Source organism: Octopus sinensis, linkage group LG3, assembly GCF_006345805.1.
Source record: "Octopus sinensis linkage group LG3, ASM634580v1, whole genome shotgun sequence".
NCBI lineage: Eukaryota > Metazoa > Mollusca > Cephalopoda > Octopoda > Octopodidae > Octopus > Octopus sinensis.
In genome coordinates, this window is record NC_042999.1 from 69,698,545 (window position 1) to 69,719,531 (window position 20,987).

At 36.2% G+C, this 20,987-nt stretch overlaps 1 protein-coding gene across 5 annotated transcripts in view; it reads left to right on the top strand.

Moving 5' to 3' along the window:
• The window catches only part of LOC115209295 (cytosolic carboxypeptidase 1), a 93,801-nt gene that overhangs the window by 54,488 nt on the left and 18,326 nt on the right, over positions 1–20,987 (top strand). For all 5 annotated transcript variants that reach the window (XM_036501068.1, XM_036501069.1, XM_036501071.1 and 2 more), the window contains 10 exons: positions 28–258; positions 1,579–1,712; positions 2,351–2,461; positions 7,487–8,076; positions 10,268–10,426; positions 11,236–11,317; positions 12,218–12,374; positions 15,753–15,964; positions 18,159–18,324; positions 20,566–20,634. In XM_036501068.1, the coding sequence (XP_036356961.1) occupies positions 28–258; positions 1,579–1,712; positions 2,351–2,461; positions 7,487–8,076; positions 10,268–10,426; positions 11,236–11,317; positions 12,218–12,374; positions 15,753–15,964; positions 18,159–18,324; positions 20,566–20,634 (1,911 nt within the window). The remainder of the gene's footprint in view (positions 1–27; positions 259–1,578; positions 1,713–2,350; positions 2,462–7,486; positions 8,077–10,267; positions 10,427–11,235; positions 11,318–12,217; positions 12,375–15,752; positions 15,965–18,158; positions 18,325–20,565; positions 20,635–20,987) is intronic.

The window sequence follows — 20,987 nt, forward strand, 5'->3', positions numbered from 1 at the left end:
AATGATGTTAATGCCACATATTTCTAGAGTCTGGAAAAGCTGCATTCCTCATGGAAGATGGTGTGAAATTGATGTATACCACTGCAAGGGAGGGTGTTGATACTGGAGACACTGAGAGCCTCATTTTCCTCTCCAGCTCTATTCTCAGAAAATGTTGCCCCATTGAATTGCTTCCTTTGGATCACTTTGAAAATTTGATCACATTCGAACTACCTGTTCCAGACAACAGCGATAACCATTCTGATATAAGTTGTTCAGGTAAGCAAGCACCATTTGTTGTTTTCAGTAATAAAACTGTTGTAGTAGTAATAGTAGTAGTAGTAGTAGTAGCAGCAGCAATGCTTTAACCCTTTTGACACCAGCACACATCAAAGTGCCCCTGATTCTGTAATATGAACTTACCGTTTTAAGGTGATCTAAAATGAAAACTTATCAAGATATCATGTTAGTTTACACTCAAAGCACCATCTTAATAATAACAAAATTATTTGACTAAATTTTTCATTAATTACAAACTTAATTAAAATGAAGATACAGTAATCTCTCGTCATATTGCGGTTTATTATTTAAGCTTACATTGATTCCTCCATGGTGTTGTTTTGCATTTATGATAAAATAAATATATACAATTTCGTTTTGGGAATTTGGTTTGCAAGATTCTTTATGTGAGTTCATGTGTTGAAGCATATTCCGTTGTGTCTGGGGAGGGTCATTCTCTTTTAGTGCCTTATTATTTAACACACTTACCGGTAAACTTTCCACTTATTTCTTTTTAATCTTCCTAAAATTTTTGTTGCATCTTGCAACCTTTTCAATAAGGTTGCAAGACACAATGAAAATTTTAGAAAAATAAAAAAGAATTAAGTGGAAATGTTACTGGTGAGTGTGTTAAATAAAGCAATAAAAGAGAATGACTCTCCCCAGACACAACAAAATATATACAAATTATAAAAGTAATAAAAATAAAATATACAGTATAGTACTGCTTCTACTTCATGGATTTTCACCTACCGCGGGCAGTTTTGGAACATAACAGCCACAATAGTGAAGGGATTACAGTAGTGTCTTTTAATGGAAATATCATAATAGGGATCTAAATTAAAACTTTACATCGAAACTTCTTTTTAATTTATATTGTAGTTGTGATACCTGTGCCGGTGGCACGTAAAAAGCACCATCCGAATGTGGCCGATGCCAGCACTGCCTTGACTGGCTTCTGTGCCGGTGGCATGTAAAAAGTACCAACTGATCATGGCTGCTGCCAGCCTACCCTGGCACGTAAAAAGCACCCACTACACTCACATGGTGGTTGGCGTTAGGAAGGACATCCAGCTGTAGAAACACTGCCAGATCAGACTGGAGCCTGGTGCAGCCTCCTGGCTTCCCAGACCCCGGTCGAACCGTCCAACCTGTGCTAGCACGGAAAATAGACATTAAACGATGATGATGATTCTAAACAGCAGCTTAATAAAAACAAGGTTATTTCAATAACATCATTATTATTTTCAAAATGAATTGAAACAAGGCAATATATTTGAATGGAAATATGATAACAGAAGGGCTAAACTGTAATTCCAGAAAAAACAGCCGAAAATACAAACTTAGATCTCAACGAGGAAGAGGAGACATCAGACACAGCACTTGAGTGTCTTGAAATGGAAGATAGCACGACTACCAATGATTTTGGTGAAGCAAATGAAGAAGCTAGTAAAGTAAGTCTTTCAATTAATTTATAATTTTAATTAATGTGTGTTTTTATAGTTTTATAAAATCATATAATTTTAATAGTTATTTGTTTACATAACTATTGATGACCATTAAGCCTCATTAACTGGACGATTTGGGAGCACTAACTAGGACTGTTTGGTCATGTTGCTTGATTTTCCAGGTTAGACCCTGCTTACTGTGTTCTCTTCACTAAGGTATCCAGGTGGGTTGAAGGCTCATGTTGGTTGGCCACATGCCACATGGTCATGGCAGACAAGGAGGTATCTTGCAGACATGGAGGACTGACTAAGACTCTAATCAATGGGTCACCCAAGAGGACCTGGGAATATACCAACAAATAGTGAAAGCAGCAATGCCTTGCATCGCCTCCACACCTGACCTGAATTACCGATTTCTAAGAAGCTGATCACAAAGTCCTTGCATTTCTAGTAGTGAGAACGAAAAAGGAATGTCTGTAACCAATCTCCAAGCTGTGCACCCTGTATAGTAATGTTGTTCAAGTGATCCTTTGTAGGAACCCCATTTAGACTGCTTGTGTTAATGGCAAAATAACAATTACCAAAATCTGTTTAGAAAAAATTCTTAACTCTCAGGAATTTCTTAATGTTTTTCTTCTCCACAGACTTTCAGTAAGAAGAAACACATCTCTGATTCTCTCTCAAAGCAAAGAAGTGCAAAAGACTTGCAGGAATCATATGCAAAGTTCTTTGATGAAATCAATGAAGAAGACAAGGTAAGATTATATTGAAGTGTGAAATCTCTTTTTATTTCAGCAGAAGAAAACATTTTATATTAGATTCGAACTTTTATTGTCACCATTGGTACCATTTCTGTTGCACTTTTTCTGATAAATTGACTTTTCCTCATCATATATGATGTATATCTGATGTCTTCATGGACAACATTTTTGACTGTTCTGTCTGACACATGGAAATCTTTTGCAATTGACCTCATGGAATTTCTGGGATTGTAATCAATGGTCTGTTGAACTTGCTGAATAAATTCAGGTATTCTGATGGTTTTGGAGTGTTTAGAATACTTTTAATGCTTTGATACTGGTGATACGTTTCTATCTTCAGTCTCTAACTCCTTACAAACTTTGAAGACAAAATATCTGGCGATTTTTAAAAATCGAGATATTTCTAAATCACTATGGTCAGCCTTTATAACCACAATAACAGCATGCCTCTTCATTACTTGAGAAAGCTGAGGGTGTGTGATTATTATTTTCTGAAACAAAGATTATACAGAGTTAGCAAAAAATGCCGCAATGACCCAAAAACGGTATGTCCTCAAATGCCTTACACACCCTATAATATATATCATCATCATATATATATATATATATATATATATATATATATATATATATCTCCTCCTCCTTTCTTTCCTTTCCTGAGCATCCAATAACACTATACTTGTTCCACGTCCTCGCGTTGTGTTTTCTCTTTGTGTTTTCATGTTTGGATTAATTTATATATATATATATATATATATATATATATACATACAGTAATCTGTTGCCATATCGCGGTTTATTATTTAAGCTTGCGACGATTCCTCTGTGGTGTTGTTTTGCATTTATAATAAAATAAATATATACAAATTATAAAAGCAATAAAAAAAAATATTCAGCATAGCACCGTTTCTACTTCATGGATTTTCACCTATCGTGGTTGGTTTTGGAACATAACACCTGTAATAGTCGAGGGATTCCTGTATATATATATATCATCATCATTATCATCATCGTTTAATGTCCATTTTCCATGCTGGCATGGGTTGGACAGTTCGACTAGGGTCTTGGAAGCCAGGAGGCTGCATCAGGCCCCAATCTGATCTGGCAATGTTTCTACAGCTGGATGCCCTTCTTAACACCAATCACTTTGAGAGTGTAGTGGGTACTTTTTACATGCCACTGGCACGGGCCAGAGGAGTTGGCATCGATCACAATCAGATGATGCTTTTTACATGCCACCAGCATGGAAGCCAGTTAAAGCGGCACTGGCATCGGCCATGTTCAGATGGTGCTTTTTACATGCTGCCAACACAGGGCTCACAACTACAATTTCCATTTGATTTGATTTTGATATTCATGTTGATGTACTTGACTCAATAGGTCTCCTCAAGCATGGCATGTCGCCCTACAATCCAAGGTACTTTTGAGTGGGCTGGTTATGCAACACTGGTGTCCTCTCAGACACCAAGTCCTCTCAGTCACAGCATACCTCCAGAGGTCTTGGTTGCCTGTCATTACCTCTGTGAGGACCAATGCTTGAAGGTCATGCTTCACCACCTCATCCCATATATATACATATATATATATATTACTATCTGAATTACCTGGTAATATCCGGAAAAGTGTGGGTTATTTCCAGTCCCTGTTCCCATTACACTGTTTCATGTCCTATCCCATTTCCTGTTTAAATTATAAATAGATTTACAAATAGACGGGGAGGTGGGATAGATTTACAAATACTGGCAATTCAGTTGAATTTGTGGATAGTTGGATGGATGAGAAAATTGACGATATGCAACTATATGAAATATTTGAAGGTTGGTTATTATCAATTTTGAGGGTTGTCCCTGTTGCTGTCATGTTGTGAAATTTTAAAATTATGTCAAAATTTTCGAATTTGGTACGTTGAAATAATTTTCCATGTTAAATCTGATTTTGATATTTATTTGTTCCAGAAAAATTGCAGTAAAATGTTACTTGAGTTTAAAGTTTAATCAATTTTACCTAATCAGAAAACAGGATTTGGAAGCTGGCATTTTCTGCATGATAGCTGTCTATCACAAAATGAAAGCAAAATCATTATGAGGAGGAATTTTTATTAAACAAACGAAAGCAAAGTTGTAAGAATTTCTGAAGTTTTGATAAGTTTTAATGAATAAAGTCATGTGAAACAGTTGAACAAACATGTAAATAATTTAAAAAGGAAAAAGATCGTCAAGGAATTTTTTTGTGAAAAATTGCAAAGATCTTTCCTGATCAAGAGGCCTATCTATCAGGGTAGGTATGGTCTGACATGGAATAAGCAGAAATTTATATAAGACATTCTATTGTAAAAATTGTCCAACAATGACGGGGTTATTCATCTTTGGAAGAAACTGAAAGTTTATAGTTTTATAGTTTCAGTACATTGGTAAAGTTTTAATAAATCTTAATACGGTGATTTGAAAATAAATATAAAAACACTTTACCTTTCACTTATTTTTACATCTATTGTTGGACATAATGTAAAAGTTTTCACTGAGCAGGCAATAGTTCATTCACTAAAGTGTATATGTTAAGTGGCTACGTAAAAATTAGAGAACAAAGTGTCAAAATCCACTGTTCACTTCAGTAAACACATTCTCTCACTCCCACTCTGGCTTTGTCTCACATTCTCTCTCTCTTGCTCTGTCTCTCACATTCCCTGTATCTCTGCCTCTTCCTGTCTCCTTCCCTTCCCTGATATCAGCCACCCTCATTATGCCACATTTCCCTCAACCTACCACTCTTAGCACCCTTCTCATTTTATCATATAATAGCCCAACCCCCATTATTGATTTTTGATTAAATCCAATTATCCTATAGCTGAACTGGATGTTAGTTTAACATATATGCAAAGTTTTGCGAAGATTGGTTTGCTGGTATAGGCATCAAGATGGTAACTGTCACACAGAAATTGCCATTTATATATAAGATTATTAATATTTTTATTGACATTATTATTTAAAACAGTTTGGTTCAGCTCCATGAGACTTAGGTTTGCAGGCTTCTAACAGAAACCTAGCTCATTCAGGCTCAGTATATATATATATATATTTTTTTTTACTGATGAAGGCCGGTTTATGGGGTTAGCCTGGGTTTCCCATCCATAAAGGGTTCGAGTTTATAGCGTATCGTCAGGCCCCAAGACCTGAGACCTCTTAAAATATGGAGGGGAAAAGTCTCAATGCAAATGTAAACAAGGGGATTATCTCCCTTTGCTAATGGCTATCGACTTCCAGCTGTACCACCATCATTCAGCTATGAGGGTAAACAATATGGGATTCTCTCCCTTTATGGACGGAAAACCCAGGGTAACCCCATAAACCAGCTTTCACCAGTAAGATATGTGTGTATGTGTTTTATCTTTTACTTGTATCCATTGTTTCACTCATTAGACTGCGACCATGCTGGGGCACTGCTTTGAAGAATTTTAGTTGAATAACTCGACTCCGATACTTATTTTTTTGTAAAGCCTGGTACTTATTCTATTTCCACACTTTTGCCAAACCGCTAAGTAACAGGGACATAAACATGCCAACACCAGTTGTCAAGAAGTGTTGGAGGACAAATACAGGCACAAAGACACACACTCATATATATATATATGTTTAAAAGTTCAAACCTCATTAAGGGATAATAAAATCCAATAAATATACTGGTTTATTACCTATTACTAGAAGTATTACCTATTCACCAAGACAATGACTAGTGACTAGGACCTCTGGTAAATATGTTGTGCTGCAGAAGACTTGGCAAGCGCAAGTGTGACCATAACCTTGTAGCCTATGCTAGGGGTGTAACCAGTCCACTTATGCGTGCCGTTCTTCATTGGACACTAAACTCTGCTTGCGAAGACCAGTTGAGGCAAGTGAAATCGAAGTCGAAATCAAACTCGGTGACTGGCATCCATTGCTAGTGGAGCACAAAGAGTACCATACAAGTGAGATTGTTGCCAGAGCAACAAGCTGGCCTTTGTGCCGATGGCACGTTAAACTCACCATTCGAACATGATCGTTACTGCGTCACCTTACTAGCACTTATGCTGGTGTCACGTGAAACATTCGAGCAAGGTCGTCGCCAATGCCGCTGGACTGGCTCCTGTACAGGTGACATATAAAATTACCATTTGGGTGTGGCCGTTGCCAGTACCACCAAACTGGCCCTTGTGCCGGTGGCATGTAAAAGCACCCACTACACTCTCGGAGTGGTTGGCATTAGGAAGGGCATCCAGCTGTAGAAACTCTGCCAGATCAGATTGGAGTCTGGTTCGCTAGACCTCAGTCAAATCATCCAACCCATGCTAGCATGGAAAGCGGACATTAAATGATGATGATGATGATTGAACATTACAATTAATACTCAACTGTAAAGTAACTGAATAAACTGGGGTTAAATATATATATTTTTTAAGAAAAAACGAAAATAGAGATATAAGTAAATCAATAATTATTTATTAATTATAAAATTGGACATCATCTCTGACAGCTGTTCTGATTCAAGACTTTAGAAATTAATTAGCATAATTAACAACATATTAATGCTGAATCTCATTGAGGTTGGCTAAAGATATACCATTACTTTTTCATGTTCCTGTGTGTAGAGTATAGGCTCCAAACAACTAATTAATTTCTAAAGTCTTGAATCGAAACAGCTATCAGAGATGATGTCCAATTTTATAATTAATAAATAATTATGAATTTAATTATCTCTCTATTTTATTTTTTTTGTTTTATATATATATATATATATATATGTATATATATATATATATATATGTAGATAGATAGTGAGAGAGAGAAACCATATATACAACAAGCTTCTTTCGGCTTCCATTTACTAAATCTATTAACAAGGCTTTGGTTGGCCTGAGGGCATCGTAGAGGACACTTGCCCAAAGACTGAACAAGGAACCATGTGATTGGGAAGCAAACTTCTTAGCACACAGCCACACCTCTGCCCATATATATATATATAAAGTTTCTTTTCGTTTATTTCCAGGTTTTGATATCTTGTTTGATAAATGAAAGCCCAGAACAAACTAATCAACAATCAGATAAAGAACTAGCATTCGTGAAAAAATCTACCGACCTTCAAGAAAAGCCCCAGGCCAAAGTTATTACTGAATCAAAGCTTCCTCAGGGCAGCGATGACACTACAAATTCTGTCACAAGCAGTTCTTCTCCGACAAATGTTACACAGGCTAACGCTAACATTAGCAATTCACCTCATGGTGGTTTTCGAAAGAGTTCTATGCGTCGGAGAGATGCTAACAGGTCTTCGGTGAAAGCGAGGAGGAGTAACAGTTGTAAGTTGTTCCGTTCCTACGACAGAAGCTTCAGTGACATCCTCAATCGATCAGCCATGTCTCTATTAATGACCAATATAGACACTGATATTGTCAACTCCGAGACTTCCAAAGTTTATAGAGATTTCAGTAATGATGTCCATGATTCTGGCTTATATCTGTCCCTTGCCAGGAAGACCAAAAGTGTTTACCATTTTGAGAAAGTTCCTTATCCTGACTACATTGGAGCTTGCTCAGTTCCTCATCCAGAACCTCTAAACAATGTGAAGACCTTAATTTCAAGGTATAGATTAGTTGTACATGAATTTTTTTGTTTTTGTTTGTTTTACTGTTCAAGGCAGACACACACACACACACACACACACACACACACACACTAACACTCATACACACACACACACATGCACAAGCATACATATACACGTGTGTGTGTGTGTGTGTGTGAAATCTTTTAAGTAAAAAAATATACCAATTTCGTTTTTTGATTTGGTTTGCAAGATTCTTTATGTGAGTTCATGTGTTGAAGCATATTCTGTTGTGTCTGGGGAGAGTCAAAACTATTGAAAAGGTTGCAAGACACAACTAAAATTTTAGAAAAATAAAAAAGAAATAAATGGAAATTTTACCAGTGAGTGTGTTAAATTATAAGGCACTAAAAGAAAATGACTCTCCACAGACAATATACCAATTACTTTTCATATTTAACATACAATTGTTAACATATAAACAGTTGTTTAACATACAATTGTTAAACAGGACAGCAAACATTAAGGCAAGGTAAACATCTCAAGTCATATACAATATTATTAAGAAATTCAAAATCTTATAGCTGTTTTTGGGATATCCCTGAGTATGAGATATTCCATCATCAGAGACAAATAGGGAAAATGAGAATGTTATATATTAATATATATGTTATATATTAATATATACCATTCTCATTATCCCTATTTTTTTCTGTTTGTCTCTGATGACAGAATATCCCAGAAATTTTTTTTTTAATTCTTTGCTATTTTGAATAAGTAGCCTTGTTTCTGCTTTTGCATTTCAGAAATTTTAATAATTACTTTAGTTTCATCATAATTCAGAGAGAGACAGACAGAGACAGACAAAGAAAGAAAGAGAGAGAGAGAAAGTTTGATTGATCTTAATCATCTTACCAATTGTGGAGTAACATTCTGATAATTAATTTGAAAATTTTTCGAGTGTTGGGCCCTGTGGAGGCAATGACCAAGACCTTTGGCATTATGTTGTGCTTGAGATAAAGACCCATCAAGCCTAGCAGTTGTGGCATAATACTGGTCTCACACAAATTGGCACCTGTGCCAGTAGCACATAAGCGCACCCTGGTGTCACACAAACGACGCCCATGGCGGTGGCACGTAAGAGCACCCATTACACTCTCAGAGTGGTTGGCGATAGGAAGAGCATCCAGTTGTAGAAAACCATGTCAAATCAGATTGGAGTCTGGTGCAGTCTTCTAGCTTACCAGCTCTGGTTAAACCATCCAACCCATGCCACGGACAACGGATGTTAAATAATGATGATGATGAGTTACCTTTACCCTCTACAGCAAGAAACCTGTTTTGGCCTCTTCTCATTTTAACATTGCATCTCATCTTGCATAAAGCCACCATTACCCTCTCTTGTGTAGCCCCACCACACACTTTTTTATGTGGCATCATCATGAATATAAAACATTTAGTTCGTTAGTCCCAAGTTACTCTGATGGTTGATAGAAAAAATTGTGAATTGTATATCATATATGCTGCATGCACAACAGGGAAATAAGTCTGTGCATCACATGAGATGCACAAAACAGACAAAGAATTAAGGAGTAAATAACCCTGATAATCTTCATTTGAGATTATTAGCCATAGTTTCTTTCTTGAAGATCCTGCAAGGCACCACTATCAATCAATGAAATCAGCCTCTAATAATAATAGTCTGGTACTTTATTCTATTGACCTGAGGATATATAAAACAAAATCAACCACTACACCATATGGCCACAGGCATATAGTGTAGTAGTTAAGAGTGCGAGCTACTAACTCCAAGATTCTGAGTTCAATTCCAGGCAGTGACCTGAATAATAATAACAATAGTAATGATAATAATATCGGAAAAATACCGTAGGAATGAGAACCCAGGTTCGAAATTCCTCCAGGACACCTGATGAAGGCTGGAGAGAACATCAGCCGAAACAAAGCCCACGGACGTATGGCATAGTGGTTAAGAGCACAGGCTACTAACTCCAAGATTCCGAGTTCAATTCCAGGCAGTAGCCTGAATAATAATAATTATTATTATAAAATCAACCTATATTATTATAAAATCAACCATCTCTAACTAAATTCTACAACTTTTTTGTACAACACTCCTCATGATTCTGCAAATCTACTTCTCATGTTGATTTCTGTCCAGAGTTTTTAGTTGTAAATGCATTAAATCGTTAATTATTTCTTTAATTTAAGGTTAAACCTTTTGGATGATATTGACCGGCAGCTCTACAGTGATAAATTAATTAATCTAACAGCATTTGATATTGACCAAAAAATTGCTCTGGAACAAAACGTTGGTCGACCTTCCTGTTGGAGTTACTTACAGAATGATGACATAGAATTGCTTCAGAGGTAAGGCAATAATGTCTTTTTACCATAACAACAGCAACAATACCAAACTGACTGCATTAGGTAGAATATTAGTCATGTACTCTCTCTTTCTCCTACCCTCTCTCTTTCTTTCTCCCTCTTTCCCACATGGAAATGTGTGAAAGGTGGCAAACAGGAAGAGCATCCATCTGTAGAGGAAAAAACTCTGCCTCAACAACTTTTGTTTTACTCATGCAAGCATGGAAATGTGGATGTTTAAACAATGGGTATGATGACAACGATGGCAGAGGAGAAGGAGGAAGAGGAGGAGGAGAGGAAACCTTTTTAACTACCTCAGATTTCCCACAATCCAACAGCTGAAATCATTAAAGAATAAATTTTGACTTTACCTTTTATTCTTTGGAGCTCAATGAAACCAATACCAGAATACCAGTCAGATACTGGGGGTTTCTGTAGACAGTGCCCCTGTATGGCCAACAGTCATATATTATGCTGTGGTATTATTTTCCCCTTACTCTATAGTCAAGGAAAATCTAAATTTAATTTCTTAAAAAATATAATTTCTCTTATTTTCCTCTGCTTAAAAAAAAAAAAAGAACAAGCCCTTCATTGATGCCTTTTTCTTTTTTCCTTCATGTATTTTAGTGTTTCTATAAATAGTGTTCCTATGTGCATCTGTGTAAGTTATCCAAACGAAGAGAAACTGCTGGCAAGGAAAATTGGGATTTAATTTCTTAAAAAATATAATTTCTCCTATTTTCTTCTGCTTTACAAAAAAAAAAGAAGCCCTTCATTGATGTCTTTTTTCTTTTTTCCTTTATGTATTTTAGTGTTCCTACGAATAAAATGAACAAAACCTGTCTGAGATTCTCCTCTCAGTTTGAAAGTGGCAACCTCCGAAAGGCTATTCAGGTAAGCAAACAACATGGCAGAAGTAAGGGTTATGTGTTCTGTCTTGTTACAGTCCTTGGACTGTGGCCATGCTGGGGTACTACCTTGAAACAATTTACTTGAACAAATTGGCACCAGGAATTTTTTTTGTTAAGCTTGATACTCATCCTAGCAATCTCTTTTGCCAAACTGTTAAGTTACAGGAATGTAAACAAACAAATACCAGTCATCAAGCAGTGGTGGGGGACAAACACTTGTATAAAGACACCCACCACCACCACATATATACAACAGGCTTCTTTCAGTTTCCATCAACCAAATTCACTCTCAATGCTTTGGTCAGCCTGGTGCTATAGTAGAAAACACTTACCCAAGGTGCCATGCAGTGGGACTGAACCTAGAACCAAGTGTTTGGGAAGCAAGCTTCTTAACACACAGCTCCGCCTGCACCTGTATATATTTATTTGTGGACTTCATACAGAATAAGAAGCCGGTTTGCCTTAATATCAAAGTTCTCACTCATTAGCATTTTATAACTTCTTCATAACATCAACTGGGCAGACTGCACACTGGTCATTTCCTGCATCCAGCTGTTTCTACCGTTCTTCATTTGAAAAGCTTTTCCACATGTATGTGCATCTGTGTAAGTTATCCAAAGGAAGAGAAACTGCTGGTAACTTTTGCAAACTTCTTTCAAACTAGTAAAATTGATGTGAATGATGTTCAGTTTGAATGTCTGCTGGGAAAAAAAATGATGCAAGCAAGCAAGAAATTGTCTTATCCATGATATAAAAGAAAATTTGAATGAAATGGAACCTTTTTTTTTTATTTTTTGGTTTGACAAAAGCTTGTCAGTACTATGTTCCATAAGTTCTTTCTTTAAATTGCAAATTCTTAATAGATGAGCAAAATATTTTTCAGGTGAGAGAATATGAATATGATCTTCTTTTAAATTCTGACGTCAATGCTAATAATCATCATCAATGGTTTTACTTTGAAGTTAGTAACATGAAATCAGGAATTCCATACAAATTCAACATTATCAATTGTGAAAAGTTCAACAGTCAATTCAATTCGGGTGAGATTTCATGCTTACTAAATCTTTATTTGACTTTCTTGGTACCATTCCACCTCAGACCCCACCTAATTTTATGATCCCCAACAACTTACTTGAAAGTAATACTAAATTAAAACTTCCATCAAAATCCCATGTTAATTTATGTTCCAAACCCCAATTTAATTGTGATGAGGATATTTTACTAAATTTTTCATTGTTTTAAAAATAAATTAAAAAGAAGACAGTGTATTTCTCCAGAAATATGGTTACAAAAAAGTTTAAGAAGAATTTCAGACAATTCTTTTCATACCAACCTGTCTGAGACTGCCTCTGGTTCTGACTATTTAAACCCTTTTGTTATCAACTTGCCTGTCACTACCTTTGGTCCTATTATACAAACTTCCTATTTTAAAGTGATTCAAATTAAAACCTTCCATCAAAGTTTCTTATTAATTCACTCCAAATACCAAATTCTTCTTCACTTCCAAAATTAGTTGAAACAAAAGTGATGTATTTCAAGAAATATGGTAACAAAAGGGTTAAAGCATCCATTTTAAAATAAAAATTTTTTCATAATTTTATGTAAGAACCTTCTTTTATATTCTATACACCAGTGTTATTAAGCACTCCAAAATTTTTAATTATATTCACAATTAATTAACACAGATTGCTTGTTGCTTAAATAGGCATAATAAGGTCATACTATGATTCTGTCCTTGTTGAGAGACTTTTCATCTTGCAAGTTACTAGGTGACTTTGTTGGTGCTGGTGCTACATAAAAAACACCTGTGCATACGCCATGTGGAAAACACCTGTGCTGGTGTCACATAATAAGCAATGGTGCCACATAAAATGGTGTCAAAGGCGGTGAGGTAGCAGAAACGTTTAGCACACCAGGCGAAATGCGTAGCAGTATTTCGTCTGCCATTACATTCTGAGTTCAAATTCCGCCGAGGTCGACTTTGCCTTTCATCCTTTCGGGATCGATTAAATAAGTACCAGTTACGCACTGGGGTCGATATAATCGACTTAATCCGTTTGTCTGTCCTTGTTTGTCCTCTCTGTGTTTAGCCCCTTGTGGGTAGTAAAGAAATAGGTGTCACATAAAAAGCACTCAGCACATACTGTAAAGTGGTTGATGTTAGGAAGGGCATCCAGCTGTAGAAACTGTGCAACAATGGAGCCTATTGTCACCAGCAACGTTTTTGGTTTTCTATTTATTGTTTATAAGGTAAACTCTGTAAGATGATGATGGCCTGGTTGATAGCAAGTGAGAAGATTAACAATGTGTATCTCATCACCTGTAGTGTACTCAGAGTAGCCTTAACAGTATCATAGGCTCCTGGGTAACACAATACACTGGATCCCCTGTATACACAACCATAGCATACATGGATGTATCGGGCCCCTTAGGCCTGTGGAAATCCCCGCTGCTCAGCAATTGTCCAGTGTGTCCATTTTTAAAGCAGTTCTCTGTGTGTTCTATCTCTAACCAAGGCACTTAACTCTCAATGATTCAATCTATCTGTGTACAGGTACCATGAGGAGGTGGAAGAAGAAGAATATTGATGAGATGACCTAAAAGCATCCTCTAACCAAATAAACCTCATTAAACTTTGCTAATTAAATATATTAGTTAAGGTTTATAAACAAAATTGCACAGTTTTTTGTTCTATTGTCCCAATGGAGCTCTCAACCAGCTTGAAATAGCAGCCAAATCTACCTAAAATCACAATCCACTATCTTAAGAAAGGAAAGGACATCTTGGATAATGTGTGTCAGTGGTTCCCAGACTAATTTGGGTGCTGAACGCATCATAGGATTTGTCAATGTGCTTTTATTAGCAGTATGACTTTCGTAAAGTCCAACACCTGTTTCAACATGTGATTTCACACCAAATATGAAAAATGAAATATTGTTATTTTATTGATCTTAAAACTGGGAAGATGTCAAGTAAAATGTTAATAGCCAAAATAGCTCAGTTGGGAGAGCATTAAATTGAAGATCTAAAGGTCCCTGGTTCAAATCCAGGTTTCAGCATCCGGTGGTTTGTCAACTCTCTCTCTCTCTCTCTCTTTTTGTCCGCCCACATAGCTCAGTCGGTAGAGCCTCAGACTTTTATAGGTCATCCTTAGAAGTAATCTGAGGGTCGCAGGTTCGAGTCCCTCTGTGGGCGAAAAGTGTTTTTGCTTTATTGAATATTCTCAACGGCGGTGCATCAGCATGGCCGCAGCTCTGAGCTAAAACTAAAAAATAAATAATTAAAAAATAGGGTTTGTGATGAGTTCTACAAACATTATAGATAGTATTAAATTACTTTCAGCTATCTATGTATGGTGATTATATTTTATAAATAATTTTTGTATATGAAAAGTTGGGCATAAGAGGTATCAGATGTGGTATGAAAGAGAGACGACTGCACTGGTGTGGTCATGTGATGTGTATGGAGGAGGACAGATGTGTAAAGAAGTGCTGATCTCTAACTGTGGAGGGAACCTGTGGTAGAGGCAGACCCAGGAAGACATTGGACGAGGTGGTGAAACATGATCTTTGAACTTTGGGCCTCACAGACAATAACTGGTGAATGAGACCTTTGGCAATATGCTTGGGAAGACCCAAGAAGCCAAGTAAAATTGTAGTCATGGATGATGTTGGTGTCATGTAACTGGCACCTGTGCCAGTTATATGACAGTGCCAGTGGCACATAAAAAGCACCTTTCGAGTGTTAGGCCTCATGGGGGCAAAGTCGCACATGCCAGTGGCTCACGAAAAGCACCTTTTGAGTGCTAGGCCTCATAGAGGCAATGATGAATGACCGAGATCTTTGGCATTTCATCATGCATGAGAAGACCCATCAAGCCAAGTAAAATTGCATTCATAACAGATACTGGTGTCACACAAATGGCACCTATGCTGGTGGCACATGAAAGTATCCGTTACACTCTAGAAGTGGTTGGCATTAGGAAGGGAATCCATCCCTGGTCAAACTGTCCAACCCATGCCAGCATGGACAACAGATGTTAAATGATGATGAACGTGTGTGTGTGTGTGTGTGTATGTGGCACTGAATATCTCACCCTGGCTTGTCTCTGGATCATGCCATTAGAGTGGAGAAGGTCTGTCAAGTGTTGTGCAAGCCTTATTAGACCTAAAATTTTAGGTTACACAATTGCTGGCGAAGTGACTTTCCAATGGCTGGTCGAGTAGAAGGGTGTTGTGGCAAGCATGGAAGTTGCAGGTGTGAACCCAGGTGATGCTGATCGCAGGTGTGCAATAGCATTATGCACAGGTGTTGCTGGTGTTTTGGTCTTCCTTGGTCATGAGTGGACAGCCATCATAAATGCATGTATGTATGTATGTATGTATATCTGTATATAATTTCTTTATCAAACATTGCAGGTATGAAGCCAGTGATGTTTTCTGTAAAGGAAGCCATTGCTGGTCGGCCATATTGGTTTAGGATTGGAAAACATATTTGCTACTACAAAAACTGTTACATTCGCAGCCAAAACCGATCTTACTTCACCGCAAGTTTCCAGATCACATTCCGACACTCAGATGACATATGTTACCTGGCATACCATTTTCCATACACCTATTCCACCCTCAGGGTATGTTAATTGGATTTTCTATTCTGCATCATCTAAATCACTTGTTCCAACCTGTTGACCCCTTTAGTTCCTATTTTTACTTGGGTGGACCCTCAGACTCATGTGATGTTTAAAAAAATCCTATTTTTACAATCAAATATTATTGAAAACTATATAAAACTTGTTTAACCCATTCATGCCGAAACTTTTCTAGTGAACGAAATTGTCTGAAAATTCACAGATATTATTAATTTGACCTAAATAACAACTGAAAAAATTTCCTTGAAATCCATTTGATACAGACTGCATACGCATTAAGAACATGTTTCATTCTTTGATACAGATTATAGACAAATCATAATTTGTATCAAGTATTTGTTTTATACCCTTACAAATTAAGGGTCAGTTTGAACGGATGATTACCATGAATGGGTTAACTATGTTGTATCTTGAAGAAATATAAGCAATTTATTATGGCACACAAATTTTAACAACAGAATCTTTGAAGATGTACTTTCAGTCATTTTGTTTTTCATTCACTGTTCCATCTCGCTGACTCAAAAGTATGCTAAAACCACAAAAGAAACAAAAAATGTTGTTGGCCTGCATTTTATCATTTAGGTTACATTGTACTCCTGTCAAAAACACTTTTTTTATATATTTTAGTAGCTAAGTTGCTTTATTGGCAATTAATTACCATAGATATTTTAGGAGACAAAAATCTGGTTGTGGGAGCAGGTATAGCCATGGGGTTAAGAAGTTTGCTTTTCAACCACCTGACTCTGGGTTCTATCTCACTGTGTAGGACCTTGAGTAACTGTATTCTACTTTAGCCCTAAGTTGACCAAAACCTTGTGAGTGGATTTGGTAGATAAAAACTGAAAGAAGCCCATCATTTATGTCTAAGAGGAGGTGTTAGTAAAAAAAAATCATTAGTCATGAATGTTAGGCAATGACTGAAAGAGTACGATATCAAATACAAGTGACCAAAACCAAATTTCTCCAAAGGGTCTCTGGAATAACATTACTCAACCGAGTGCATAGCTTGGAGATCAGGGAGTCTCTCCAGATCAAGTCATTACTTCCCTTCATTGAGAGGTTACAACTCTGGTGTTACAGACATGTGATTAGAATGTCACAAGGAAGAATCACGAGATGGCTTCTTCAAACCAAGTCAACTGACCGAGGACAAGATGGTTGAATAATGGCCATAGTCTCAGTTGGTTGTGCTTGGGAATCGAGCTAGAAAATCTAATGACATTTGTTTCTGGTAGGACTCTATGGAAGAATTACCTGAGGACTCTACCCCACGATGACCATCTTAAGAATTGTGGGAAGAGAAGATGGTAGGATAAAGAAATTTTTAGCACTTGTGCTGGCATCGTGTGAAACCATTCATTCCAGTGCCATGTTAAAAGCACTCAGCATACATAGGAAGGGCATCCAACCATAGAAACCAAGATAAATTTTTAGCACTTGTGCTGGCATCGTGTGAAACCATTCATTCCAGTGCCATGTTAAAAGCACTCAGCATACATAGGAAGGGCATCCAACCATAGAAACCAAGACAAATTGGATTGTAATCAGCCAACCCATGCCAGCATGGAAAAGTGGACATTAAATGATGACAATGATGATGGTGGTAGTAGTGATGATGATGATGATTACAAAGGCAGCGAGCTGGCAGAATCGTTAGCATGCTGGGCGAAATGCTTAGCAGTATTAGCTATGTTCTGAGTTCAAATTCCACCAAGGTCAATCTTTCCTTTCATCCTTTCGGGGTCGATAAATTAAGTATCATTTATGCACTGGGGTTGATATAATCGACTATCCCCTTCCCCCAAATTTCAGGCCTTGTGCCTATCGTAGAAAGGATGATGATGATGCTAATGGTGACTAATTTTATAATTTGAGTTTGTTTCCCAGTTATCTCATTAGCATTCTACCTTAACATTCAATGTACCATCCAAATATTTCTAGCTTTTCGTTGCTGTCTTTCTTTTCATGACTTATATATATTTACCTTTTTTCCATGAGATGTAATACACTTAAGCATCATATACAATAAGCTCATTATTATTTTAATATTTTCCAATTTTATTTCTCTTTTGTGGGATAGAAACACCCAAAACATTGTTTTGTTACTCTTTATACCTCTCTCTCTCTCTACTATCTCTCACTTTCTCATAAATTGTATTTCATTCCCTGGTACTAGACACATTTGAAGAGCTGGGAACAAAAGTACGACCGTGATCTTGTGTATTTCAAGTGCCAAGAACTCTGTGAGACCTTAAGTGGCAATTCTGTACCAATTTTGACAATAACAGGTTGCAAACAGCTTGAAGAAGAGGATAGTTCTGATTCTGACATGCAATCTAGTGGTAAATATACATATTTCACATTTACTTACAGCCACATTTGAATCTGGATTAAATATAGATCTCTATATATATATATATAAACGGCAAAATGTCTGTGTGTGTGTGTGCATGTCCTTTATACAAATCCACAATTTTTCAGTTAGAGGGCTCGCACTTTCTGGTTATTCAAAACCGTCCAAGGGTGATTGTGCACATCTTTACATTTCCCCAGTCACCCCGCAAAGCCATAAAAAAATCAATAGAAGTGACTTTTTTGTGAATTTTCTATCCAAAACCCAATCAAAATGCTCAAAACTTGATACGCCAATTGAAGCTTGCTAGCTGTATGTGATTGGTCGGAGATCTGGACAGTGCTCGCGTGTATGTGCGCATGCACGCAGCTGTATATGCATGCATTAGCACTACATACACACTGCATATACAGCTGCGTGCATGCGCACATACACTATGACCCGGCGTTGCCAGGTCATAGTGCTAGTATATATATATATATATGTATATATTACATGGAAAAATGCATGCAAGAGAAATAATATTCTTAAGATTATAAACCTGGGAAAGTACAGGACAAGTTCTTACACTTGGAAAAGTTCAGGACAAATTATTACATCTGGTAAAGTAAAGAATAAGAAACTTTTTACTTAAAATATTGCAGCTAAAAATAAAATTTCAAATAAAATATTTAGATTTAGAAAATATTAGCTTTTAGTAAAACCAAAAATTTTGTTACAAGTTATTACTTTTATTTGTCATTACTTGTTACTTCTATTAAAAATTGAAAATAACTCAATTAAAATATTTTTTGCACTTTAAAAAAATCATTTTTTTAATTATTAATTAATAATTAGAAATTTGAAAATAGGATATAAAAAATAATTTGCTCTCATTTTTTAAGTATTCTAGTGTGTCAATATTTTTACAAAATGATGATACCTTTTTAATTATAATGTTACTTTGTAAATTTAAATTAAATAATTTTTAATATTCAAATTTTATCCTTTGCTGCAATATATGGTGCATAATGGGAAAATACTATGAATTAAGTTTACCCTGAAATGTAAATACATACAGAATAAAATGAATTTCATGTAAACTGAACAAGTAGTTGTGAAGATATTAGGGGTTTACGAGGTTTAAACACCCAAAACAGTGCATAATGGGAAAATATTCCAAAAATAAAATATTCCTGAAAGAGAAGAAATTCTTACCTTTCAATTAGACACAGTGACTTGACAAAGAAAAAATATGATTTGTATTTTTGCAGTAAATATTTCTGTTTTCACTTTTGTTAAACACAATATTTTAATCATTTAGAAATATTATTAAGTGAATTTGATTTCAAAAATGTAAGTTGTTTGTACAGTAAGTATTTATATTTTAGCTTTCTTTAAACAGACAATATTCTTATGTTTTTTTAAAAATTATTTTCGAGTGAATACCATTACAAAAATTTTTTTTCGGGGGGGGGGGGGGTATTTAAAAAATATTTCTAAGTGAAAATGACATTCAAAATACAGTAAATATTTAGTAAAACACCCATTTGTAACCTTGGTGGTGAAATAATTTATTTCCATAGGTTTTTTGTGCGTGCATTCAATGTATCTCACCTCCAAAGATTTAGCTACTATTTCTAGCACGCCCTGCTACCACGTAATAGCTATTTGTGATAAAGGACCCAAAATACCTGTTACGTGGTAGCTAGGCGTGCAAGAAATAGCAGCTAAATCTTCCCTTATTAGTTTTAGCATTAACCTACTGCTGATGTTGATTTACAATAAATCTTAATGGTACAGAAATAAGATCAAAGACAATCTTGCCCTACTCATCCCATCAGATTTTATTTTTTTTGTTATCTATCTAGGACTACATTATCTAATATGTGTCCTTATCATGTGTGAGTGAAGAAGATTTCGCTGCTATTTCAAGCAGGTCTAGAAACTACACTGAGCAGTGTTTTTAATGAGTGGGGGAGGATTAAAAAAGTGGGAAGGGAAACAAAATGGCAGATGAGTAGGAAAGTAGTTAGGTAGACAGATAGGCAGACTGAAAGATTTATATATATGTACTTGACTAGCTGTGACCTGTTGGATCACTGGGAAACTCTGAGTTTCCCAGCAATGGAGTTTTGTCTCATGAATTTTGTTTTCCTTTTCCAGGTTATTTTGCATGCTGTCAACAAATGTGACATCGAAATCACATGTAAAACTGTTGTATTTATTGATTTCTAAATTATTTCCACAGAAAAAAGCTATGTGTTTCTATCGGCCCGTGTTCATCCTGGTGAAAGTAACTCAAGTTGGGTGATGAAAGGTAAGCTGTTCTTCTTCACTACACTAGTAAACAATCAATGTTGAGAGATAAGTGAGTACTTCCTTTTTTCTTACCTTTCTTGAATACCTCAGATCTTTCAATTGTGTAGATTACCTGAACAATGTATGCAAAAAGGTCGCTGTTATTTTTAAGGTGGTGAACTGGCAGAATCGTTAGCACACTGAGCAAAACACTTTGCTGCATTTTGTCCATCTTTACATTCTGAGCTCAAATTCTGCCAAGGTAGATTTTGCCTTTCATCCTTTTGGGGTCTACAACTTATCAAAGTTGCATGTACAGTACATAGAATTATGTACAAAAGTCAGGAAAATGAACAGTGTTTGAGTCATGAT